Source organism: Geotrypetes seraphini, chromosome 6 (assembly GCF_902459505.1).
Source record: "Geotrypetes seraphini chromosome 6, aGeoSer1.1, whole genome shotgun sequence".
NCBI lineage: Eukaryota > Metazoa > Chordata > Amphibia > Gymnophiona > Dermophiidae > Geotrypetes > Geotrypetes seraphini.
Window position 1 is genome coordinate 3,469,222 of NC_047089.1, and position 27,018 is coordinate 3,496,239.

At 44.4% G+C, this 27,018-nt stretch overlaps 1 protein-coding gene across 1 annotated transcript; it reads left to right on the forward strand.

Annotated features, from left to right (window-relative positions):
• Window positions 1–3,704: 3,704 nt before the first annotated feature.
• Window positions 3,705–7,813, forward strand: LOC117362315 (olfactory receptor 51E1-like). Its single transcript, XM_033948546.1, has 2 exons — window positions 3,705–3,743; window positions 6,797–7,813. The coding sequence occupies exon 2, from the start codon at window positions 6,800–6,802 to the stop codon at window positions 7,811–7,813; it is 1,014 nt and encodes a 337-aa protein (XP_033804437.1). The 5' UTR covers window positions 3,705–3,743; window positions 6,797–6,799.
• Window positions 7,814–27,018: the final 19,205 nt, after the last annotated feature.

The following is a 27,018-nucleotide window of genomic DNA, read 5'->3' on the forward strand; positions in this document are numbered from 1 at the left end:
TATTTACATTGTTTTAGATGGCATCCAGAGGCTGAAAACATCTGGCAGATGTATTTTGCTATATATGTTGGCAATTTATCAAAACAAGAGGGAAACTTATTGCATAGAAACATCTGCTAAAATGCGTGATGCCTACAAGGCATATTTCGGCATGACTGTTGGAGAGCAAGACAAACCTTGGGCATTTCACTTCACATGCGAGCACTGCCAAAAGACTCTGGAAGGTAAGATAATTTTGTTTCTCACTAGGATGGCAGAATTTTCTGCTATAAAATTTCTTAGAATGTTTAATTAAGATTTATATTCAAAAATTTTCAATGTTATTTGAAAATATATCATATATGAAATATGTTGTGAGAATCTCGTACATATTAATAAATGTATTATTTTCATTACCATAATTTCATTTTGTTCTACAGGATGGTACAGACAAGAAAAGAGAGCCATGAAGTTTGCTATCCCAAGAATTTGGCAGGAGCCCACTGACCACTCAATTAACTGCTACTTCTACATGGTAGACCCTTCCAATCATCTAACTGGCAAGCATGCATCTGCAATCACTTTATTTGGACATTCCTTCATCCTTCATCCATCGCCCCAGTGCCACATTGCCCTGAGCTCTCCAGACCCACTCCCCCAGAGAGAGAGGTGCTGTCTTCAGAAGAGAGCAGCATGTCAGAGAATGAGGGAGATGTTGTAGATCCAGTTTACAATATCATTGGTACAGCTGATGAGAGAAACCTATATTATCCATACCAAAAAAACCTCAGAAACTTGATCAGAGATCTTGATCTCACCAAGTCCAATGCCGAGCATTTGACGTCTAGGCTCAGGCAGTGGGATTTATTGGATGAAAGTGTGTAAGACACAAATCAGAAGTGTCACCAAGCTTTTCCATCTTTTTCATCCTTCAAGATGAGCTCTGCTTCTGCAACAATGTGACTGGAATCTCATGTAACCCAAAAGAGTGGCATCTCTTCATTGACAGCTCATCCAGCAGCATCAAAACTGTGCTGCTCTATAACGGGAACAAGTACCAGCGCCACCACTGCACATCAAATTGTGTCTAATGAAACAATTTGTCAGAGCTCTAGATAAGGAGTCAGCAACCATCAAGTACCTTCAAGACATCTTCCCTAATCTGTCTGAGGTAAAGGTCAAAGCTGGTGTCTTCATCAGACCACAAATAAAGAAGATCCTCGAGTACAAGAAATTTCCCAAGAAGCTAACTGAGAAGGAGAAAGTGGTTTGGAACAACTTTGTTGCAGTGGCAATTACAAGGCCGAAAACTACTTGGAGTTGGTTGAGAATCTGGTGAAGAATTACAGTAAAATGGGCTGTAGGATGTCTCTCAAAGTCCATGTTCTCGATACTCATCTTGAGACATTCAAGGAGAACATGGAAGCATACTCAGAGGAGTAAGGTACTGTAAGTGCTTCCACCAGGATATACTGAACTTTGAATGCCGCTACCAAGAACATCATGGGAGACTCCATCTGGGGGCTGATTTGTGAAAGTGACTTACAATATAATCACAAATCTAGAAACACTACTCACTTCTAAATCTTCTGTGGTCATCTTTGGATAACTTCAATGGAAGTACATGTTAATTGTGATTCATACGTTGCTTTTTATGACTTCATAAGAATGAAAAGATGAAAATTCCACATTTTCACCTTTTAAATAGATCAATTGCAAAATGTAACTATCCTGGTCACAAAAGAAGTTTTATGGAAATCAGAGACATTTTCTATACTTTGTAGGCATTAACCCCCTCCTTTACTAATAGGTAGCGTGGGTTTTAGCACCGGCAGCAGTGGTAACTGCTCTGAAGCGCATAGGACGTCTATGAGCGTCAGAGCAGTTATTGCCGCTGCTGGCGCTAAAACCCACGCTGCGCATTAGTAAAGGAGGGGGATTACCGTATTTTCACGCATATAATGCGTGCGTTATACACGATTTTTACAAATTGTGCATAACCTTGTGCGTTATACGCGTGAGCGGGTTTTCCCCTTTTTTTTTACATAGTTCCCCCCCCGACGTCCGATTCATCCCGCAGGACTGCTCACACCCCCCCCCCGAAGGACCGCTCGCACCCCCACCCCCACCCCGAAGGACCGCTCGCACCCCCACAGCCTCCCCACCCCCCACCCCCATCATGTAGAAGCTGCCTACCGTCGTCCTGCTGCTTCTTCTGCCGGCGGTCCTGCCCCTTCTCTTAGCCCTAAGTCTACGCTGCTTCCTCTTCCGGCGGTCCCGCCCTTTTTCTGACATCAGAGAAAGGGTGGGACCGCCGGAAGAGGAAGCAGCATAGACGCAGGGCTAAGAGAAGGGGCAGGACCGCCGGCAGAGGAAGCAGCAGGACGACGGTAGGCAGCTTCTACATGATGGGGGGGGGCTGTGGTGGTGCGAGCGGTCCTTCGGGGTGGGGGTGCGAGCGATCCTTCAGGGTGGGGGTGCGGGTGCGAGCGCAAGCGGTCCTTCGGGGTGGGGGTGCGAGTGGTCCTGCGGGGGGGTGAATTGGACGTCGGGAGGGGGGCATCAGGCTTTCAGGGTGGGGACAGGACTTCAAGGGGGAGAGGAGAGTCAGGGCGGGCGAAAGGAGAGTCAAGGGGCGGCCAGAGGAGAGTCGGGGCGGGTGAAAGGAGAGTCGGGCAGCGACGGGAGAGTCAGGGTGGCATGCGCGGTATACGGGTGTGTGCGGTATATAAAAATTTCTTTACATACATTACAGTTTCCCGCGCGCTATACCCGTGTGCGCGTTTTACACGGGTTCGCGGTATATGAGTGAAAATACGGTACTGTTCATGAAAAAAAATCATGTTACATCGTGTCATCCAACAGTTCAAGCTGTAAATCCATGATAGGTAAGAACATAAGAACCTTAAGGGCTTTCTGGAAGATGTTTTATGATTCTACAACCCTTTGGGCCTTGAAATTGCTGTCTAGGGGCAAACATTTGATCAGTTTTCCATTTTCTGTTCCTCAATTTTACCCTCATTTTTTGAAATCGGCCTAGATCAGTATAAAAAAGAGTCAGATTGAGGAAACAAAACAGATACAATTTGAAAACGCAAAGATGACCCAATGTTTCCCCAGAGACAACAATTACAAGATCTAGGATTCTTACTTCTAGTATTTTTTATCTCTATAGCACTACCAAATGCACCCAGCGCAGTACATTAAATACTCAAGAGACGGTCCCTGCTTGAAAGAGCTTACAATCTAGTGATGACAGACACACTGGACAAAAATGGTAAATCAATATATGCTTTTTTAGATTTTAGAATGGGAGAGAATCTTAAAGCTAACATTATTATTATTATAGAGGCCAAGTAAAAGTGTTTTAAACTGAGCAATTTTGTGTTAGTTCTGGATAGATGATTTGTTTAATATTGTATTCCAAGTTTTTTGTTTTTTTTCCTGTGGAAAATGATTTATCCTCTTCTCTGGAAATATCATAAGTAAGCAACCTATTTTTGAAAGAGAAGGCAGATCCTGATTTCCTTGCACAAAGCCAGGCATCCAGCCCTCGCCATCCTGGCAACTCAGTGTATCTGCAGGATGAGCTGAGATTCCCAGCGGTCCCGATGACCCCACAGGCACCTCGAGGAGAGCGCTATAAATATTCCCACGCTCAGTCTTTCCCTGCTCTGGTCTCTGTACGCATCCTTCATCCTTCCGCTTTCTCTCCATGTGAAGGTGTGGATAAGCACTCCCTGCCCTGCTCTGCACAGTGCCTGGTGAGTTGGTATGATGGGTTGTGTCTGAAATAGCATAGAGCTTGAAAGATATCGGGGGTTGTATCTTTGTGAGCCTGCAGAGGGGTGCAATGCACGGAGAGGAGCCCTGGGTCTCACCTGAGCCGATACCGACTTTAACTTCAGCTACAGTTTCCCAGCTGCTGCCTCACTGCACAGGGATTCGAGGGCTGGTCACTCTGTCTCTTGCCTACAACTGCCAGTGGTCGTGTTTTTTCATACCAAGCTTAGTGAAATATTTTTCTGGTTCTTATAACACAAAATATGCAGTTATTGAATGGTGCATTACTCAGACTAAAGCAGTGGCCACATGCAGCCCGCCAGGCCCTATTTTGAGGCCCTGGGTATGTTTATCATCATCACAAAAGTCAAATAAAACCGTTTCTTCATCATACGTCTCTTTAGCTATAAATGACAATATTGTTATTAAGACTTAGCCAAAAGGAAAGATTTATAAACTATCAAGAGTTTTACCTCATGAAAAATTGTCATTTCTTTCATAAGACATGAACTATTTTTTTCTGAGGCCCTTCAAGTACCGACAAATCCAAAATGTGGCCCTGCAAAGGGTTTGAGTTGGAGACCACTGGACTAAAGGGATGTGTGAGCTATATAGGGGAGAAGGGATGGGACTTGATATACCGCCTTTCTGGGGTCACAAGGCGCTGCAGGGGGAATCGTTCTTTTTAAAGATGTCTACCAAAAAAGCTTTTAAGAAGCGACATCCCCGTCTCCCTCTCGTTACTTCCCATCCCTCTAACCCTCCTTTTTATTTTTATTTATCATTGTATTTAAAACTTCCCTATCCTCTAGTACCTTTCATTTCTAATAAGTCTTAATTTGTCATAGTTTTAGTTTTACCCTCCTCTTATTTTATTTCACCTATATCTAAAATTTTATTAGGTTTTTTCCTAATTTTTAATATTGTAAACCATCCAGATACATGTGATGGTTGGTATATCAAGCCATATATAAACTTGAAATTTCCAATTGGAGACTATTCATTTCATTCTGTTTCATTTCTCATTGGTTTTGGCTTCTAACAATCAGACTGACCTTGGTCCTTTCCTTTCTCCTTGTTAGAAGATCTGCTCTTCACAAGTTCATTCAAACATCTCTGACATCTATCTGTGCTATTAACCTTCACTACATCCTCTAGTTACAAATTCTACAGATTGTTAACTGAGGTTAAATTTGTTTTAATACAGATAAATCTTTTGGGGTAAACCCCATATCATTTTTGTTGTCTCTCTCTGAACCACTTCAAGTCTTTTTACATCCTTTGTGAGTCCAACAAAGTTGGGGCAGTTTCCATCGAGGGTTATACACCTATTTTTCCAACAGAACAAAAAAAGTAGAAATCACTGGACTAAGTGCATAGCCCTTGATAGACTGTCCCAACTTTGTTGACTGGGCTTAAAACATTTCAGTGGCCCCCCTCCTATGGCCCCCCAGAAATGAACACAGTATTCCAAGTGGGGCTTTGCCAATGACTTCTACAGGGGCATCAACATCTTCTTTCTTCTGATGGCAATGCCTCTCTCTGCAGCCCAGCATCCTTCAGCTACGGCCATCGTCTTGTTATTGTTTCACCGCCTTCAGATCCTCAGACATTATAGTCCCGAAGTCCCTATCAGCCTCTCCTTTGCTTTCTCTGTCTCTGCACTTCTTTTCATTAAAGATGGACTTGGGGAAAATCCACTTTTTATTCCTAGTGTAAGCAACCTAAAATCTGTTTTACTTCTTGGGATCTTGCCAGATCCTTGGGACCTGGATCGACCACTGTTGGAAACAGGATACTGGTCTGTCATTTCTTATGTTAAATTTTAACTGATAAACACTAGATCATTCCTCTACTTTGTGTAGAACACTTCTCATATTGTTCACTCCCTTCGTCCATTGCGAATCTTCGTGTGACCCATAAAAAGGGAAACCTTTCCTTCTAACGCTTTGGCAGTACCACTCACAAACATACTGAATAGAATTAGTCCCTTTGCCAATCTCTGAAACACTCCACCACTCACTTTTTATTCCTCCAAGAGAATTCCACTTAGCACCCTCTCTATCATCAGTCAGTGAACCAGTTTCTAATCCAGTTCTCCATTTTGGGTACGGTTACCATATGGCTCCAGAAAAAGGAGAATGAATTAAAACATCCGGGTTTTACGTCCATTGCTTTCAATGGACGTAAAACCCGGATGTCTAAATCAGTCCTCCTTTTTCTGGAACCATATGGTAACCCTAATTTGGGGTCTTAACTTCATGAGCCTCCTATGTGCTCAAAGCCAAGCAGACAACAAGAGGTTCAGAACTTACTTTTTCTAATACTGAAGTACTTTTAAATTGACAGATTTTGATATTCATTGCCCCAGCTAAGTGATCTGTGCATAGTTCTCCTTCCCGGGTGTAGATAAGATGGAACACCAAGGCCCGGATTCTCAGAATGGCACAGTTAGTTATGCAGCAGCAGCTTACTTGTTTTAATTGGTTCAATCAGCCCAGTAATTGACTGCGCTGATTAAAAAACAGTTAAAAAGTTATTAAAAATGAAGGGGATGCCATTGTCCCATCTTAGGAAGCACCTTGTGGTGCTTAAAGCCACTGTAGGCAAGGTTAATGCCAGAAATGGCCGGAGGCACCATTAGGCGCCTTCTTAGGTGTGATTTCCATGGAAGGTAGACCTTTAAAACCCCAGCCTTCACTTCTGGCATTACCTTTCCCATAACTGAGATTCTCAAAACAGTGTCGTTGCGTGATTGACATGGGATCAGCCCCTCTTTTGAAGGTGGCTGTCGATAATGGCGCTATTTAGAGGATCCAGCTCAAGTGGGTAGATCCATGAAATAGCATTGTGGGCAGGAGCTAGAGGAAAAATTAGGGAAGGGTCTAGCCCAGAAGATCTTTAACTGTGGCAAGAGTTAAACAAGAGCACAGGGGTGGAAATCCTTATCTCCCCCCTGGATTCTGTTTCTCCAGAAGTGATATGCAGAAACACATGGGGCTGATCAGTGAGTCTCGTGTTTTCTCATTTCCAGGAAATGAAACTTCTTTGGCACAACAAGTGGGATCGAAATCACATGATGTGTTCAATCAACACAACTAACATCAGCTTTTCAACATTTATCCTGACTGGATTTCCTGGACTGGAAGCTGCTCACATCTGGATTGCCTTCTTCCTGTGCTCCCTGTATATCATTGCACTTTTAGGAAACTGCACAGTTATATTTGCGATAAAGACAGAACCCAGCCTCCATGAGCCCATGTATATCTTCCTCTGTATGCTGTCCTTCATCGATCTACTCTTGTCATCTTGCACTATGCCGAGAATGCTAGGTCTCCTTTGGTTCAACTGGAGAGAAATTGCTTTTGATGCCTGCCTGGTCCAGATGTTCTTCATTCATTTCCTTTCAGCCCTAGAGTCCGGGATACTTGTGGCCATGGCTGTTGATCGCTACATCGCCATATGTCACCCACTGAGATACACCTCCATCTTAACCCACTCATCAATTGCAAAAATTGGACTGGTCATTATAGGAAGAGGTATAGCAGTAATGGTCCCCATCCCTCTTCTTATCAAGCGACTCCAGTTCAATAGAAGTAATCTTCTGACTCATTCCTTCTGTTTGCATCAAGATGCTATGAATTTGGCATGTGAGAACATCCAAGTTAACATCATCTATGGCTTGTTTGTCATGCTATCTGTCATGGGGATTGACTCGTTATTTATTGCTATATCTTATATCTTGATCATCAAAAGTGTGATCAGCCTGGCAACAGATGAGACAAGTACCAAGGCATTTGGTACCTGCACAGCCCATATCTGTGCTGTCCTAATATTCTATATCCCCATGATTGGCTTGTCAGTGGTCCATCGGTTTGGCAACAATAGCTTCCACCACACCCCCATCTATATGGCTAACATCTACCTTCTTGTCCCACCTGTGCTAAACCCTATTGTATATGGTGTGAAAACTAAACAGATCCGCAATACAATCGTTAAAATGCTACATCATAAAAGAATATCAAGATCTAAACTTTGCATGCATTGTTAATAAAATGTTTTATAGATTTAATAATTGGGTTTGGCTGAGTTACTCTAGGACCTTTCTATTTCAATGAACTTTAGCACAACATATAGTGTGGATACCCTGGATGACAACCTATTGTGAGTGAAATGGTGATTATTCAGCAGGAATGTAGCAAGAAGACCATTTTAGGGAAGCCCAAAGGTGGACTGAAGGGGCCAAGTATTCTCTCGCCCCCCACAACCGCCACTGCCGCAGTCACTTTAAAACATACCAAGCCCCACCAGCCAAAGAGTCTCCTAAGCAAATCCTGCTTGTACTGCCAGAGCACCACTCAAGTTGATGGCACACTTCAGCTGCTGAGGTTGGCACTCCTGTACAGTCACTGAGCTAAGCATGCGTGAGAGTGCCATCATCCCCACTAGCCTGAGCAGAGGAGGCCTGAGCTGAAGATGAGGAGACCCAGGTTCCCGAGGCCTCCCTGTGGCTACACCACTGTTATGTAGACGCTAACGTTGCTCTGCATTGTACACACCATAAACCTTATGGTATTTTCTTGAGTATTCATTTATAATATCACACAGTCCCATTCACTGATCTGTATCTCACTGTCTTTCTCACACGATGTGTTTTAACAGTCTCGTGCTTTCGTAAAGGCCACTCATCCCTTCCAATAGCTCTCTGTATGTACTAGCAAATGAATGCCTCAGTTCAGAATTAATCAAAAAACAGATTCAGTATATAGTTTATAATTAAATACTCGTAAAAACATTCTATAATTATTAATAAGAGAACTCACTTCCACTCAATAAGTGGCTCACCGGGTGACCATATGATTATCTTTCATAGTGTTCCAGATATATGGAGGGGCATTTTCAATAGTGGATCCAAGTCCGACTTTGGATGTTTCCCGCAAGACGTCCAAATGGGGGGTGAAGAAACATCCATTTTCGAAACCGCTAGACATCTAAATTTTTATTTTTTTCCCCCGAAAATCGCCTGTTTGGATATCTTGGCCACCAGGATGTCCAACCTTACGATGTCCAACTTCATTCCCATCTTTAACCACAGAAACATCCAAGTTCAAAACATCCAAAGCCAGACCATTTAGACGTGAGCAGGACCAGCATTGTGATAGGTTGACCACACAGACATATCCACAGAGAAGTGGGGTACCTTAGAGGGCACTGCTATGAATGTCACTTAAAGGGTGCCAGATCTCACCATAACCCCCTTATAATTTATGGTGAGCCCCCCAAAACCAACTATACCCACCTGCCTACAGCACAAGCTCACGGTTAGAGGAGAGGAATTTTGCACTTCAGCAAGGTTATTTGATCACCCGTCAGCACTGTTTACCCTGTGATTCAAGTTCGCTATCCTTTCCTACCCACTGCTGCCAAGCTCAGGAATACTACAGTAAACCATATCATGGGACCAGCACCAGCAGCCTTCTGAGCAAAAGACAGCTGCAGCGGAGCACCCCCTACTGGTTAAACAAAAGCATCAACCCTGTCCGCAAGTCACCATTGCTTGGCCTCACTGCTACAAAAGTTTACTAGAAGTTCTGCATTCTATAAGAAGCAGCGTAACCGAGGTTCAGAAGGAAAGAGTTGATGCCTCGGCAATTAAATATTCCACCTGCAGCAGAGAGAGAACCACAGCAGAGCACCTTTGCACCTGCAATCTACATAATACGACCATACAACCGTTACTGGTAACCAAGACGGACTCCTTAAGATGCTGTCGGTCTCTCGACTAACATATTTGTTATGATTAAAACTCACAGTTCAGCCAACTAAAATCTCATGTCAACAGCAAGATCATGTAAATGAATCCATTCTGCCTTTAGATATGGTATCTAGGGACCCTAAAACTTGGTGGAGAATGCCATATAGTTTGGTTAATGTAGCAGCATATACTAAAAACATGATAATTTGGAAAGGCCACGTTTCATTTTACATGGGCTTATAGACTGTACATCCAATAAAAACTGATCTGAGTGGTCGACAACACAAGACAAATGTCACGTTCAAAGAAATACAATTAGTGTAACTCAGAAATAGCCAGAGCAGTTTCCAAGAAAGTTAAATGATCACCAAACCAGTTTGTGAAATTTCAAGTCGGCCTTTTCAACAAACAACGATGCAGGTGATGAAAGGAGCCACAGAAGGGGTGACCAAGAGGTTGAATGCCAGCCTGTGCCAAGGGTTCTCCGAGTATAATGGAGAAGAAATAAAAGCTGAGTTGGCAGTTGCCATTTGAAAGCATCAGTCACTGGTGTGTGAAGAGAGCAAAATTTCTCTGTATGCAGCCAGAAAAGAATCATTTTGTTTCTGTGAATGTTCATTTTCTTCAGGGTTTCTTTATTTTTAATTTGTTCTTCATAGTCCATAAATTATGAAATGGTTTTCCATCCTATATTCGACAAGAGCCAACATTTGCAAAATTGAAGGCACTCCTTAAAACTCATCTATTTAGTAAAGCATTTAATCACTTACTCCCCCCTTCCCCCCCCCCACACACTTTTTTCTTACTAATCCGAGGTAGAAGTTTCTACCACAGCCCGGAGTGCTAAATGCTCTCAAGTTTGTCAAGCCGTTTTTAGGATCTACCATACGAAAAACGGCTTGACAAATTACAGCTATACTCGCTCGAGGAGCGCAGAGAGAGGGGGGACATGATCGAGACGTTCAAGTATCTTACGGGCCGCATCGAGGCGGAGGAAGATATCTTCTTTTTCAAGGGTCCCACGACAACAAGAGGGCATCCGTTGAAAATCAGGGGCGGGAAACTATGAGGTGACACCAGGAAATTCTTTTTCACTGAAAGAGTGGTTGATCGCTGGAATAGTCTTCCACTACAGGTGATTGAGGCCAGCAGCGTGCCTGATTTTAAGGCCAAATGGGATCGGCATATGGGATCTATTCACAGGGCAAAGGTAAGGGAAGGGACATTAAGGTGGGCAGACTAGATGGGCCGTGGGCCCTTATCTGCCGTCTATTTCTATGTTTCTAAGTTCATATGAGCGTTGGAGCATTTAGTGCTCTGGGCCACAGTAGTAACTTCTACCGCAGTTTAGTAAAAGAGGGCAGAAGAAGACATGTGAGAAAGGATCAGGATAGCATAAGAATATTTATTTAATTCAATCCCAGGGGCTCAGAACAGCTTACAATTGACATTCATAACAAATTACAGGACAAAGGCATTCCTAGAAGACAGGTGAATGAGAAAAGGATAAAGAGGAGGAGAAGGGGACACCAATGGTCCATCAAGCCCAGTAGCTCGTTCTCACAGTGGCCAATCCAGGTCCCTAGTACCTGGCCAAAACCCAAGGAGTAGCAACATTCCAACATCTCAAAGAATAGCAAGATTCCGGAACCCCAATGAGAACACTATTCTAGAGCTGAGATTGTGATGTCATATTGCCTTATTCCACCACTGCCTCAAAGCCAACATCAGCAGTGATGTCACAATGGCTTGATTGACCTAGACATAAGCATTGATTGACACATAAGAACATAAGCATTGTCCTACTGGGACAGACCAAAGGTCCATCAAGGCCAGTAACCTGTTTCCAACAGTGGCCAACCGAGATTCCAAGTACCTGGAAGAAACCCAAAGAGTAGCAACATTCCAGAGCTGAGATTATGATGTCATAATGCTTATTCCACAGAGACAACCTCATCAGTGATGTCACAAAGGCTTGATTGTCCTTTACTTGGCTCACCTAAGAACATAAGAGTTGCCCTACTGGGACAGACCGAAGGTTCATCAAGCCCAGTATCCTGTTTCCAACAGTGGTCAACCTAGATCCCAAGTACCTAGCAGAAACCCAAAGAGTAGCAACATTCCAGAGCTGAGATTGTGATGTCATAATGTCTCATTCCACCAATACGAACCAGCCTCATCAGTGATGTCACAATGGCTTCATTGTTCTATACTTGGCTCACTTCTGATACTGTTTTGGAGGAGAGTGTGGCACAGTGGGTTAAAGCAACAGCCTCAGCACCCTGAGGTTGTGGGTTCAAACCCTGTGCTGCTCCCTCTGACCCTGGGCAAGTTACTTAATCCTCCATTGCCCCAGGTACATTAGATAGATTGTGAGCCCACCAGGACAGATAAGGAAACTGCTTTGAGTGTGGTTGTATAACTACAAAAAGGCAGTATACGAGTCCCAAACCCTTTCCTCCTCTTCCAATGTCCACTTATATCAACTGGAACCTGGTGCAGATTCTGGCTCATAACAAGGGTCTGCAGCTCCCAAATTCTGCAACACTACATAAGCTGGAACTCCTCCAAAAGAAATGCATCAGGGGAAGGGGCATTTCACCCATTTTGAACATGTGTTTGGGGGTTTTTTTCCTACATTTAATCCCATTCTGTTAAATTTTCAGAGAGCTATTTTGCCCCCAAGCAGATGGATATTCTCAATCCCTTTTGTATCATTCTTTCCAACTTCTGTAGTGTTGGAAATAATGACAATAACATTTAAAAAAGAGGCAGAACCAACCACAGCTGTCCAGAGACCAGCAAAAAACAGGGAGGGAGGGGGGAGGGAGGTGGAAAGAGAGCTATAAATACCGAAGGGGAATTTATTACTTGGGACGTGTTCTATTTTCAGGATTGATTTATTCTTCTTCCACCTCTCTGCCTTTGGTTCTAGTACAGAACCAATTGTCTCTGGTTTGAATTACTGCCTTTCACTGCCGTGTGCCAGAGATGGACTCCTGAGGATGCCTAATTCAAACATTTCCTAATTCACTTCTGCACAAATCATTTCTGCTCTATTTGGGGGAATGGCAGGTCCTGGTTACCGACTGTGTTAAATGCTGAGACTCACCATAAGGTAGTTATTGAGGTTAAGTCTGTTTCTAATTCTGTTTTATCCTCCATCAAATTGAATGTTCTTGTCATTAAAATTTGGGCAAAAATGCTGAGACTGAGAAGCTGTGGACTGCAGGGAATGCTTAACCACTAGGCAATGGCCTCACCCAGCAGCTGCTGCTAGAATCAAAGAACAGCTGAAAATATCCACACAAACATTAGGGAATAATGTTTGAGCACCTCAATAATTTATAATCTGCAGAAAATTTTAGGATATGCGGAATATAAATTATTATTTTTTTAAAAAAAACAAACCTTGGGGCCATCATGAATGTCATTTAATTATTAAAATGTCAGGAAGCCTTAAGGGTTAATTCTTGAGAGACACACGACTGGCATTTCACCAAGGGCCTTAGGAGTTCTAATCCCAGCTATGCCATTGAAAGGTTACAATCAACGTGGGTTAAGTGACTTGGCCAGAGTCACAAGGAGCTACAGGTTCCCTACCCATTGCAGTGACCATCACACTGAATCTCAGTTTTAATTTGAGGGAGTCACTTTATCTCCCTACATCTCAGTACTAATCCCAGCTCTGTCGTTTTCTGCCTGTAGTCTGAAAATCAGGCGCAGTGCAGGGATTGCTTCGTCTTGTGTCAATGTGTGCTTCCTTTGAAGTTCACACGAGACTGTCACAACATCCATTAGTATAATGTCTCCCTCCCCACATTCCTACCCCTCCGTGTCCATGAGTAAGGAACAAAATGACCTTACAAAGCTTGCGCCTGGCGGTCACACACCAGGGTGGCTGCATGTGTGCGTTGCTGTATTTGTCTCAGAATAAGCATTCAGTATTTGTATAAAGTTACTCATGTATGTGTGTCTTTATCTGGCAGCCCCAGGGAGGGGTTCGAGAGGTGATGCATATTTTAGGAAACTTGAGAGTTTCTATAGAAAGTTTTAAGATATGCTTTCAAGTTCAACATTTCCGCTCTGCTGTGCATTGAGTTCGTTGGATCCTATTTGTCTGGCTCACGGGCAGCTGGACTTAGACTGTAGAACTGGGACCAAGATGACAGAGAAGGAAACAGTGACACAAAGCAATCTACGTCAAAATATCTGGAAATGGACGTTCCAGTTGTAATTTTTTACCTTTTAATTAATGTTGATTAATCATTTGAATTCAAGAATAGTAGGAACAGTGATTGTGCAAACTGGATTTATTTATTCAGTTTCCTAGACCATTCTCCCAGAGGAGCTCAGAACGGTTTTACATGAATTTATTCAGGCACTCAGGCATTTTCCCCTGTCGTCCTGGGGCAGTGGAGGATTAAGTGACTTGCCCAGGGTCGCAAGCAGCAGCGCAGGATTTGAACCCACAACCTCAGGGTACTGAGGCTGGAGCTCTAACCACTAGGCCAACTTTCTTTACTCTGAACTGACTACCAGCTTCAATGTGCCTGTAGATCTCTCTTTTGCCATCTCTTGCTTTTGACTTTACTAAACCTGTCTTTGCCAGCCTGATGCTTCCTTGTGATGGCAAGCTTTCTCTTCTTTGCTCTGGAGCCACCGAAGGCTCTCCTGTGGCTTTGGCTGATGATCTCTTTGCAGGCTGGACCCCATTTTGAAGATGACAGAGCCAGAGGCAAGAGTGAGTGGGCATCATTCTTGCCCCATCAAGAGGTACCATGTTGGTGGATGGGGTGGAGGTGCTACTAGACACCAGGGGCAATGACTGTGTGGGTGAGGGGAAGGAGGTAGGAGGGGCAGGTTTTTCTATATTGCAGCACACAGTTGGGATGCATGTAGTTCCAATCTTCCAACAGTAATACCTTCTTACTTTAAAAAAATATGGATGTGACAGATATGACTCCACGGCAGATATGTGTCATGTAACTGGGTCCGGAGTCTGCAAGAGCAGCTTCAAGTTTTATAGCTTGTTCCTTATCTGGACTTCTGGTTTTGTAAATCCATCATTTACAAGTGTAAATGTCATTGCAAAGCCACCACTTACATAGAGAAGGATTGCCGTTCCTCCTTAGCAAGCAAGCATCTCCACCGCACGGGATGTAGACTGCTTCCCGATTTTGCAAAACCTTTTGTAAAATACTTTAGAAATTAAGCATGCAAACTGAGGGACGTTATCATATGCCTTACTTTTCCAGCAGACATTTGGCTAAGGTGAGATGGGGATGTTGAAGGAAGAATGCAGAGATCACGGCATGCAGTTGTTTGCATCAATGAAAGATTATGATGTGGTTTTTCTATCCAGATGAATATCATTGGTTTTAATTATGTATGGAGTGGCATAATAAAAAAATCCGTCTAAGTCCGTTTGGGCCCAGGGTGCTAGTCGTCCAAAGTCAGCAGTGTCCAAAGTCTATTCTCGAAAAATACATCCCAAAATTTTTTTATTTTTTTTTTCGAGAATCATCTACCTCTATGTCCAGCCATTTGATCATCCAGGAACGCAAAATCATCTATCTTTATACCCCATTTCTCATCCATAATATTGTCCAAGTCCAAAACACCTAAAAAAAGACCTTTCGGACATGGGAGGGGTCAGCAAAAAGTGATGGACTGGCCACCCAGACATGGCAACAGAGTAGTGGGGCACCTTACAGGTCACTTGTGTGAGCTTCACAAAAAGGGTGCCACATAAACATCTCACCACAACTCCCTTATAGGTCATAGTGAGCCCCCCAAAACCTACTAGACCCACCTGCCTACCAACCCAATAGCCCTTATGGCTGCAGGTGGCACCTATATGGTAGGACAGTAGGGTTTTGGGAGTTTTGGTGGGTGCTCATTTTTCACCATGAATACATTACATTACATTACATTACATTAGTGATTTCTATTCCGCCATTACCTTGCGGTTCAAGGCGGATTACATTCCAACTAAAAAACGGGAATTACATACAAATTAAAAGGAGTAGAATAAGCGATGACATAGAATTTTTTAAGGTAATAAACATTGGATAAAGAGTTACCAAAGGGAAGTGGAGGTCTTTAGGAGGTAAGAATATGATGAAATTATGGGTTTTAGATAGCATTTGATAGGTAAAAGTGTTGTTAAGAGTAAGAGGTTTTAAGGGTGGGTGTGGTTAGGACTGTTTCAGGGCTTTCTTGAAGAGTATAGTTTTTATTTGTTTTCTGAAAATCTTGTAGTCTGGGGTGGTTAACAGTAGGTTGGAGATTTGGTTATCCATTCTTGCAGCTTGAGTGGCTAGGAGGCCGTCGTATTGTTTTGACCGTTTTACTTCCTTGATCGGGGGAGGTGTGAAAGGGGAGTGCGTTTTTCTATGTCTGGTTGAGGTTGCTTGGATGAGGCGATTGTTTAGGTAGGCTGGGCTGTTTCCATTTAGGGTTTTGAATATCATGCAGTAGAATTTAAATAATATTCTTTCTTGGATTGGTAGCCAGTGTGAGTTGATGTAGGCTTCTGTGATATGATCATGTTTCCTCAGTGAGTAGATGAGTCTCAGAGCAGTGTTTTGGATTGTTTGTAGTTGCTTGGTCATCGTGGCAGGGCAGGGGAGGTAGAGGATGTTGCAGTAGTCTAGCACTCCTAGGATTAGGGATTGCACTATGAGCTGGAATTGTGATCTTTCAAAGAATTTCCGGACTTGTCTCAGGTTTCTCATTATTGCAAAGGATTTCTGTATGGTTTTATTTATTTGCAGTTGCATAGTGCAGCATCTGTCTATTGTCATTCCTAGTAGTTTTATGGTGGTTTGGATTGGATAGTTGATTGAGTTTAGTTCTAAATTGGTTATAGTTGGGACTTTGTCATTTTCAAGGAGGATGAATTTAGTTTTATCTGGGTTGAGTTTTAGTTTGTGTTCTTTCATCCAGGTTGTAACTGTTTCTATTGTTTGGTGTATTATGTTTGTCATGGTGGTCTTTGGCTGATCATATGGTATGAGGATGGTGATGTCATCCGCATAACTATAGGTGGTAATGCCTAGGTTATCCAGGTATGCCCCGAGAGAGGCAGTGTATAGGTTGAAGAGAGTAGGGGATAGTGGGGATCCCTGTGGTACGCCGCAAGGGTTTGACCAAGGATCAGATTTTTCTTTGTTTGATTTTACTCTGTAGGTTCTGGATTTTAGGAAGCCTTCAAACCAAGAATATACTGTATCTGAGATACCTATTGCATCCAAGATTTGGAGAAGGATGTTATGATCAACTAGGTCGAATGCTGCAGTTAGGTCCAGTTGTATGAGAAGCATTTTTTTTCCTGTGCTGAGGTGTTGTCTGGCTGTGTCCATAAGGGAGCCCAGGAGTGTCTCTGTGCTGAAGTTGGTTCTGAATCCTGATTGCATGGGGTGGAGTAGGTTATGGTCATCTAGATAGTTTGTGAGGAGTTTGGCTACTAGGCCTTCTGTAATTTTGACATATAGCGGTATAGAGGCAATGGGTCTGAAGTTGGATGGTTGGTCTGTTGGTCCTTTTGGGTCTTTTTGAATTGGGGTGATGATAATTTCGCTGAAGTCAGTAGGGAAAAAGCCGTCTGTGAGTGTTGTTTGTATCCATTGCAGAAGTAGAGTACGGAATTTTATACTGGAGGTGGTAAGGAGATATGCTGGGCAGTGGTTGAGGTCACAGGAGGCGTGGCTGTATTTTTTGTAGAGTTTATTGAATTCGGACCATTGTATGTTGGGGAATTGAGACCATGTTCTGTCCGCTGTAGTAGATATGGGTGCAGAGCATCAGTGAAAAGGCCTAAGCTGCTTTTAGATACGTCTAAAAACCCGTTTCGATTATCAGCACTTGGACGACCTGTGTTTTTGATTGTCCAAGTGCCAATTTAGGCGGGATTTTAGACGTATTTCCATTTCGATTATGAACCTCTTAGCATTTGAGATTCTGCAGAATACACAGTAAATATTAAAATCAATCAGTAAATTAAAACAAGATGGTAAGGCAAGAACCTTCCAATGAACTCTTCAAGCACTTGCCTGCACGCAAAGGATGCTACGTATAAAATTATCCCCACATAGGGTATGCCAAGTAGGCATGTGTGGGAAGGAGTATGTGCAGATTGTGGGCGGGGTTCTAGGTTATTAAAGTACACATCTGCGCATATTTCAGCTGCACACATTCAGGGCAGGGTTAAGGCACAGGCAAATTAGGCATGTGCCTAGGGCTCTAACATTTCTGACCATCTCTGGTACATGTGACTAAAGTCACCAGAATCCAAAAAATGAGGTTTTGATCAATTCTGTTGGAGCAAATTATTTGTAATTTGACAGTCAAAACCCCATGCTCTTATGTGAAAAAATTACAGAAAGGCCGAATGTTTATTTTAAAAAACTTTATATACCGTATGTACAGCCAAAAAGGATCAAATCGGTACTGTATATCCCATCCCATCCCCCTCTCCCTATAAAACAAAAAAAAACCAATCTCAAAATAGGAAGAGACATAGAAAAGTAATGACCTTTTTTAACGTGAAAGAAAAACCATTTTCTGTGGTAAGTCTCCAGTAATCCATTCCATCCAGTGTCTGGGGGACAGTTTTTAAGCTGGTTCCTCTGAATATACCTGGCCCAAATTTAGAACAGATCCCGACTCTTTATCAGGGTCTTTGGCAACTGGGTTGTTAGCAACTAGCCCTGATCCCTCAGAGACAGAGTCTAACATTGCGTTGACTGTGTCTTTTTCCTTCTTTCTTGTTATTTAATTCATGTTCTGTTCTTCATTCTGATTGTATATGCTTTTATTGTAAACTGCCTCGGTGATCCATTCAATGAGGCAGTATATCAAGCATAATAAACAAAATACTGCACATCAAATCATGTTTTACTCATGGAAACCGGCTCTTATAAGACTGGGTGTGGTTATAGTTGTGCAGGACGTAACCGCCTTTTTTGTGATTTTCCCAGGGCATAGCTTGAACAAGGGAGGGGCAGAGCTGCAGTTTAACCAGACGGAAATGGTTCCTGGCTGCTTAAGTCACCCGTTCAGGGCTAATCAGTCATGTTCAGCGGCAGTTAACTAATTAGTGCTGCTGAAAATATCTGGTTTGTGCCCATCCAAAAACTGGCTATTTTGGGGGCAGAGTCAGCACTTGGCCAATTAACTGTTGAGTACCTGGAAGACTGAGCTTATGATGAGGTTGTTGTTTGGGTTATGAAACATCAATCTTTAGTCCCGGTTATCCCTGTAGCCTATTGGCTGGCTAAGCTTCTGTAGGAATGTAGGAATGGGCTGCAGAGAAGGGGGAGGCGGGAGCAGTAGCTACAGAGACAGTGCCTTAGCATCTTTGACTCTTGGTTTTTCCCTGTAGCCTATTGGCTGACTATGCTTCCGTAGGAATGTCTAACCAATAGGCTGCAGGGAAGGGGGAGGCGGGAGCAGTAGCTATAGAGACAGTGCCTTAGCATCTTTGACTCTTGGTTTTTCCCTGTGGCCTATTGGCTGACTATGCTTCCGTAGGAATGTCTAACCAATAGGCTGCAGGGGAGGGGGAGGCGGGAGCAGTGTTCCCTCTAAGCGGGCGGGTGTTGTGAGCAAACTTTTTTCACTGTGAGCTAAAAATATCGGGCGCCAGCAAGTTATGAGCCAAATAAATATGTTGCTTTCTACCACAGAACTTCCTTACGTTTGTATGGAATCTATCCCCTTTCAACTTTAGAGAGTGCCCTCTCGTTCTCCCTGCCTTAGCTACTAAGTCTATTCCCTTCAGTACCTTGAATGTTTCTATCATGTCCCCTCTCAATCTCCTCTGCTCAAGGGAGAAGAGGCCCAGTTTCTCTAATCTTTCGCTGTACGGCAACTCCTCCAGCCCCTTAACCATTTTAGTTGCTCTTCTCTGGATCCTTTCGAGTAGTACCGTGTCCTTCTTAAAGTACCAGTGCTGGACGCAGTACTCCAGGTGAGGGCGTACCATGGCCCGGTACAGCAGCATGATAACCTTCTCTGTCTCTTCAGTCCAGCATCTGCCCCTTCCATTCACTGTCTGTCTTTCCCTGCCATCTCTCCTCCTGCCCCCCCCCACCCCCCAATTTGGTCTAGCATCCATCATCTTCCTTCTGTTCCCCTCATGGTCTGGTATCTCTATCCTTCCCTCCCCCCTGTGGTTTTTAGCATATCTCTCTTCTCATTTCCTCCACTCAGATCTGATCATTCTCTGCTCTCTCTTCCCTTTTCTTCTCTGGTCTTCCTTCTCTATTTTCTGCCTCCATCTAAATTAAATTCTTTCTTACTATTTAGTCCCGTTTCCCTCTTTTCACTGTGTCTACACACAGCTTGTCACCCCTTTCCCTCACCCCTCCATTATCTTACTATTTTCTTCCCCCTTTATTTATCTCCTCCTTCCATCCAGTATGTGTTCTTTCCCCACTTCCATTCAGCATCTGCTCTCCCTTCTCAACTGACATCCATCTGCCTTCTGCTCTCTCTCCCTTCTTCTCACTTCCATCATCTGTCCCCTTCTCTCTCTCTCTCATCTCCTCCATTCCATCATCTGCCCCTTCTCTCTCTCTCTCTCTCTCTCTCCCCCCCCCCAACTTCCATCATCTGCCCCCCTTCCCCTCACCTTTGTGGGTCACTTTCTTTCCCCTGAGGGTGGCTCATGTCACAGGGGAAGCTTTGGCCGAGCAGAACCGCTTGATTGACAGTGGAACTTACTTGATTGATGTCGATGCTGGGGCCCGTTGCCGTTTGAAGGAAAAAAAAAAAGGTGGAAAAAAGGAACCTGTAAAGGCGAGAGGAAGGGAAACCTCCAGGACAGCTGCTTTTTGCCCTCCTTCAGCGGCCCAAGAGTTCAGACCAGCAGCGGCAGCTCTGTATGCTTTTAACTTCGGCACAGAGCTGCCCCTAATCAATAGTTTAGCGCGGTTTCATGAGGCAGCCTCGGGGCCTTTGATAGCCGGCCCGCTTCGATGATGCGATGTGGGCCGGCCTAGCAAAGGCCCCGAGGCTGCCTTATGAAACCGCGCTAAACTATTGATTAGGGGCAGCTCTGTGCCGAAGTTAAAAGCATACACAGCTGCCGCTGCTGGTCTGGAGGTGCGGAGACAAGGCAGGAGGCAAACGCGGTGGAAGGCAGGAGTCCCGGCGAAGGCAGGAGTCCCGGCACAGCGACTGCAACAGGAAGTTGCAAGTCAGCTGACGCCGGCCTTTCGTTGCGGCGGGGACCGAATCCTTCGCGGACCGGCAAGATTTTGTTTGCGGACCGGCGGTTGAAGAACTGTGCTCTACACTGTGTGCGCTGTGACGAGAAACTTGTGGCTGCGAGGTAATATTTTGTGCGTCAGCGCACCCCAGCGCAGCTTAGCGGGAACACTGAATTTAGTAGCTACAGAGACAGTGCCTTAGCATCTTTGACTCTTGGTTTTTCCCTGTGGCCTATTGGCTGACTATTCTTCCGTAGGAATGTCTAACCAATAGGCTGCAGGGGAGGGGGAGGCGGGAGCAGTAGCTACAGAGACAGTGCCTTAGCATCTTTGAGTCTTGGTTTTTCCCTGTAGCCTATTGGCTGACTATACTTCCGTAGGAATGTCTAACCAATGGGCTGCAGGGGAGGGGGAGGCGGGAGCAGTAGCTACAGAGACAGTGCCTTAGCATCTTTGACTCTTGGTTTTTCCCTGTGGCCTATTGGCTGACTATGCTTCCGTAGGAATGTCTAACCAATAGGCTGCAGGGGAGGGGGAGGCGGGAGCAGTAGCTACAGAGACAGTGCCTTAGCATCTTTGACTCTTGGTTTTTCCCTGCAGCCTATTGGCTGACTATGCTTCCGTAGGAATGTCTAACCAATAGGCTGCAGGGGAGGGGGAGGCGGGAGCAGTAGCTACAGAGACAGTGCCTTAGCATCTTTGACTCTTGGTTTTTCCCTGTGGCCTATTGGCTGACTATGCTTCCGTAGGAATGTCTAACCAATAGGCTGCAGGGGAGGGGGAGGCGGGAGCAGTAGCTACAGAGACAGTGCCTTAGCATCTTTGAGCCTTGGTTTTTCCCTGCGGCCTATTGGCTGACTATGCTTCCTTAGGAATGTCTGACCAATGTGCTGCAGTTATTTTTCTCAGTTTTCATGCCTCCCCCAGCTTGCATTAACTTCAGCTGTGTTCTCCCTTTTACATTATCTTCTCTCAGCCTCTCTTTCCCACTGCAGGGATTCTTCCTTAGCTAGCCAATAAGCTGCAGAGGAGACAGAACCAATTAACCTTCAGTCCTGGTTTTTCCTGCAGCCTATTGGCTAACTAAGCTTCCTTAATGTGACCAATGGGGTGCAGGGGGAGGCAGGATCAGTAGCTATAGAGATAGTACTTTAGCACCCTGCTAGCAACTTTCAGTCCTATTTTTCCCAGCACCCATTGGCTGACTAAGCTTCAAATTTTGAGTGCCATTAAAAGAATTGAGGGAATGAGGTATATATGTTCCTAGGTTTTGCAAGTAGTATTTTAGAATTTGACAGATTAGCACCCAATTTAGGCGTGACAATTTATACCATATTGCAGTTGGTATAAATCCTTGTGCCAATAATTGGGCACAGATCCTGGCATTAAATGCTGTTCTGTAAATGGTGCCCAACTCAAAGTGTCATTTAGAGGGCGGTGCTTAGGATGGGATGGTGCTTAGTTTGAAGAGGTTGTACAGTGGCTGGGGAGCGGTTATCTTCATAAATTATGTAACACTATAATTTATGGGGCTGATTCTGTAAGTGGCATCTGCCGTGTCAATCGCTGTCAGGCGCTGCTTCCAGAATCACAGCTTGACGAGACCCTAGGCGCTAGAAATGTAGGGCCAGGGTTTCACAGACCTATATTTCTAGCACCTAGGATCCCGTCAGAAATGCAGCCAGTGATGCATAGAGACACCGAAGTCCGGTGCCGCCCCTTACCAGACCCAGCGATCACAATATGATCAAGTTCAAAGTTGAGGTAGGAATACCGAAGGGAAAGAGAACCATAGCGTCAACTTTTAACTTCAAGAAAGGAAACTCCGAAGCGATGAGAGTAATGGTAAGGAAGAAACTTAGGAACACCTCAAAGAAATGGCAGACTGTAGAGCAAGCCTGGTCTTTATTCAAGGACATAGTGACCGAGGCACAAAATCTGCATATCCCAAGATTCAGAAAAGGGTGCAAAAAGAATCGAACAAAAGACCCGGAATGGATAACCAAAGAAGTGAAGAAAGCGATAGGTGATAAGAAGAATTCATTCAGGAAATTGAAAAAGGGCAAAACTGAGGAGAACTGGAACGAGCACAGGAAGTATCAAAAAGAATGTCACCGTGTGGTTAGAAAAGCTAAAAGAGAATATGAAGAAAAGCTAGCCAAGGAAGCACGAAATTTCAAACCGTTCTTCAGATATGTTAAAGGGAAGCAGCCGTCTAGGGAGGAGGTGGGACCGCTGGATGACGGAGACAGGAAGGGAGTGGTGAAGGAGGAAAAAGAAGTGGCAGAAAGACTAAACATGTTCTTTTCATCTGTATTTACAAAAGAGGACACATCCAACATACCAGAACCTGAGCAAATCTTCAAAGGAGACCAAACAGATAAATTGACATCAATCTTCAAAGGAGACCAAACAGATAAATTGACATCCATGGAAGTAAGCCTTGAAGACGTACGCAGGCAGATAGAAAAATTAAAAACTGACAAAACGAGTTCTTCTCGTCAGTCTTTACAATAGAAGACACATCCAGTGTGCCAGAACCAGAAAAAATCTTCAGGGGAGATCAAGAGGGGAAATTATCATGCATGGAGGTAAGCCTCGAAGACGTTCTCAGGCAGATAGATAGATTAAAAACTGACAAAGCTCCGGGCCCAGACGGGATCCACCCGAGAATACTGAAAGAGCTCAGAGATGAAACAGCAGAGTTACTGCGGCATATTTGCAACCTGTCCTTGAGAACAGGGGTAATCCCGGAGGACTGGAAGATAGCGAATGTTACACCGATCTTCAAGAAAGGATCGAGAGGCGACCCGGGAAACTACAGACCGGTGAGCTTAACCTCTGTTCCGGGGAAGATGGCCGAATCACTGATCAGGGAAGGTATCAATGAGCATATAGAAAAAAATAATCTGATGAGATCAAGCCAGCATGGTTTCTGTAAAGGCCGATCATGCCAGACGAATCTACTGCATTTCTTTGAGGGGATAAGTAAACAATTGGACCAAGGTGACCCCGTAGACATCGTATATCTAGATTTCCAAAAAGCCTTCGACAAGGTGCCCCACGAACGCCTACTGAAGAAACTGTGGAGTCACGGGGTGGAAGGGGACGTGCACAGATGGATCAAAAATTAGCTGGCGGACAGGAAGCAGAGGGTAGGAGAAAAGGGGCACTACTCTGACTGGATAGGGGTCACAAGTGGTGTTCCGCAGGGGTCACTGCTGGGACCACTGTTGTTCAATATATTTATTAATGATCTAGAAACGGGGACAAAGTGCGAAGTTATCAAGTTCGCGGATGACACAAAACTCTCCAGAACGGTCAGAACTGTTGAGGAATGCAAAGACCTGCAGAGCGACCTGAACAAACTGAGTGAGTGGGCAAAAAAATTGCAGATGAGCTTCAATGTGGAGAAATGTAAGGTCTTGCACATAGGGAAGGGGAACTCCAGGTACAGCTATACGATGGGAGGGAGGGTACTCGGGGAAGGCAGCCAAGAAAAAGATCTGGGGGTATTGGTGGATAACACAATGAAGCCGGAGGCGCAATGTGCAGCGGCCTCAAAAAAAGCGAGCAGAATGCTGGGCATTATCAAAAAGGGTATCACTACCAGAACGAAGGAAGTTATCCTGCCACTGTATCGAGCAATGGTGCGCCCACATCTGGAATACTGCGTCCAATACTGGTCGCCATACCTCAAGAAGGACATGGCAATACTCGAGAGGGTCCAGAGGAGAGCAACGAGGATGATAAAGGGTATGGAGAACCTCTCATATGCCGAACGGTTAGACAGGCTGGGGCTCTTTACCCTGGAAAAGCGGAGACTGAGAGGGGACATGATACAGACTTATAAAATCATGAAAGGCATAGAGAAGGTGGAGAGGGACAGATTCTTTAAACTAGCAGGGGCAACTAAAACAAGAGGTCACTCAGAAAAACTGAGAGGAGACAGATTCAAAACGAATGCAAGAAAGTTCTTCTTCACTCAACGGGTGGTAGACACCTGGAACGCGCTTCCCGGAGAGGTGATAAGCCAGAGTACAATTCTGGGGTTCAAAAAGGGACTGGATGACTTCCTGGAAGCGAAGGGAATAACGGGGTACAGATAGAGGTTTACCTCACAGGACACTGAGCAAATAGGATATGGACTTTTTAGGTTAGGTAGGGAACATTTTCAGGTCATGGACCTGGAGGGCCGCCGCGGGAGCGGACTGCCGGGCGCGATGGACCCCTGGTCTGACCCAGCGGAGGCAATGCTTATGTTCTTAAATCGCCGGATCCGGACAGAATCCACCCAATTATTCTGAAAGAACTAAAGGAGGAAATAGCGGAACTACTACAGCAAGTTTGCAATCTATCCCTGAAAACAGGAGTGATCCCGGAGGATTGGAAGATAGCCAATGTTATGCCCATCTTTAAAAAGGGATCGAGAGGTGACCTGGGGAACTACAGACCGGTGAGTGTGACCTCGGTTCCAGGGAAAATGGCGGAAGCACTGATAAAAGATAGTATCGATGAGTATTTCAAAAGAAATAAACTTCTAAACACAAGCCAACATGGCTTCTGCAAGGGGAGATCATGCCTAATGAACTTACTGCACTTCTTCGAAGGAATTAACAAAGGGATGGACAAAGGGGACCCCATAGATATCGTATATTTAGATTTCCAAAAAGCCTTTGACAAGGTACCCCATGAACACCTACTTCGGAAACTGAAAAACCATGGGGTGGAAGGATATGTACATAGATGGATCAGACATTGGTTGGTGGGTAGGCAGCAGAGTGTAGGAGTAAAAGGCCACTACTCGGACTGGAGGAGTGATGTTCCGCAGGGGTCGGTGCTTGGACCGCTGTTATTCAATATATTTATAAATGATATAGAAACACGGACAAAGTGCGAAATAATAAAATTTGCAGACAACACCAAACTATTTAGTGGTGCTCAGACTAAAGAAGACTGCGAAGAATTACAAAGGGACCTAAACAAACTAGGGGAGTGAGCGACGAGATGGCAGATGAAGTTTAATGTAGAGAAATGTAAAGTATTGCATTTAGGAAGCAGAAACCCAAGGTACAGCTACACGATGGAAGGGATGTTATTGAGCGAGAGTACCCAAGAAAGGAACTTGGGGGTAATAGTGGACAAGACAATGAAGCCATCAGCACAGTGCGCAGCAGCCGCTAAGAGAGCGAATAGAATGCTAGGTATAATCAAGAAGGGTATTACAACCAGAACGAAAGAAGTTATCCTGCCGATGTATCGGGCGATGGTGCATCCACATCTGGAGTACTGCGACCAATATTGGTCGCCGTACCTTAAGAAGGATATGGCGATACTCGAGAGGGTTCAGAGGAGAGTGACACGTCTGATAAAAGGGATGGAAAACCTTTCATATGCTGAGAGATTGGAGAAACTGGGACTCTTTTCCCTGGAGAAGAGGAGACTTAGAGGGGATATGATAGAGACTTACAAGATCATGAAGGGCATAGAGAGAGTAGAGAGGGACAGATTCTTCAAACTTTTGAAAACCACAAGAACGAGAGGGCATTCGGAAAAGTTGAAAGGGGACAGATTCAAAACCAATGCTAGGGAAGTTTTTCTTCACCCAACGGGTAGTGGACACCTGGAATGCGCTTCCAGAGGGTGTGATAGGACAGAGTACAGTATTAGGGTTCAAGAAGGGATTGGACAGTTTTCTGAAGGAAAAGGGGATAAAGGGGTATAGATAGAGGACTACTACACAGGTCCTGGACCTGTTGGGCCGCCGCGCGAGCGTACTGATCGGCACGATGGACCTCTGGTCTGACCCAGCAGAGGCACTTCTTATGTTCACTCCCGGGCTTCAGTGTCACTATGCACTGCTAGCCGCAAAGGACCTAGGCAGTAGTCCCAGAGGCCACATAGCAGCATATTTTTTGTTGCAATTACTTTTTAATTGGTTTTAAACGATGCACCAATTAAAACAATTAAGTTAGGCAGCAGCAGGAAGCCTACCACTACCTAATTTATGGCATCCTGATGAAAATCCAGGTCTATGTGCATTTTTCAACAATTTGGCTGAATGCTTTTATGCAGATACTATGGCTCATATAAGTGGTCACACCTATATCATATGTATGGCCACCTATAGCAGTCAGTTCTGCCTGTATTCTTGAAAGGAAAGTAAGCATCTTCTTTTCTAGAATAGGATTCACATAGGTGTTCTCGAGGTGCCTAGATCCAGTTGATCCTTTATAGAAGTTCCTCTTTCTGCCCAAAGTTAGGCATTGAAAAGTTGGGCAA

What these genes read in the sequence shown, in the direction of transcription:
- LOC117362315 (XM_033948546.1), top strand. Translation starts at nt 6,800, where the DNA reads ATGAAACTTCTTTGGCACAACAAGTGGGATCGAAATCACATGATGTGT.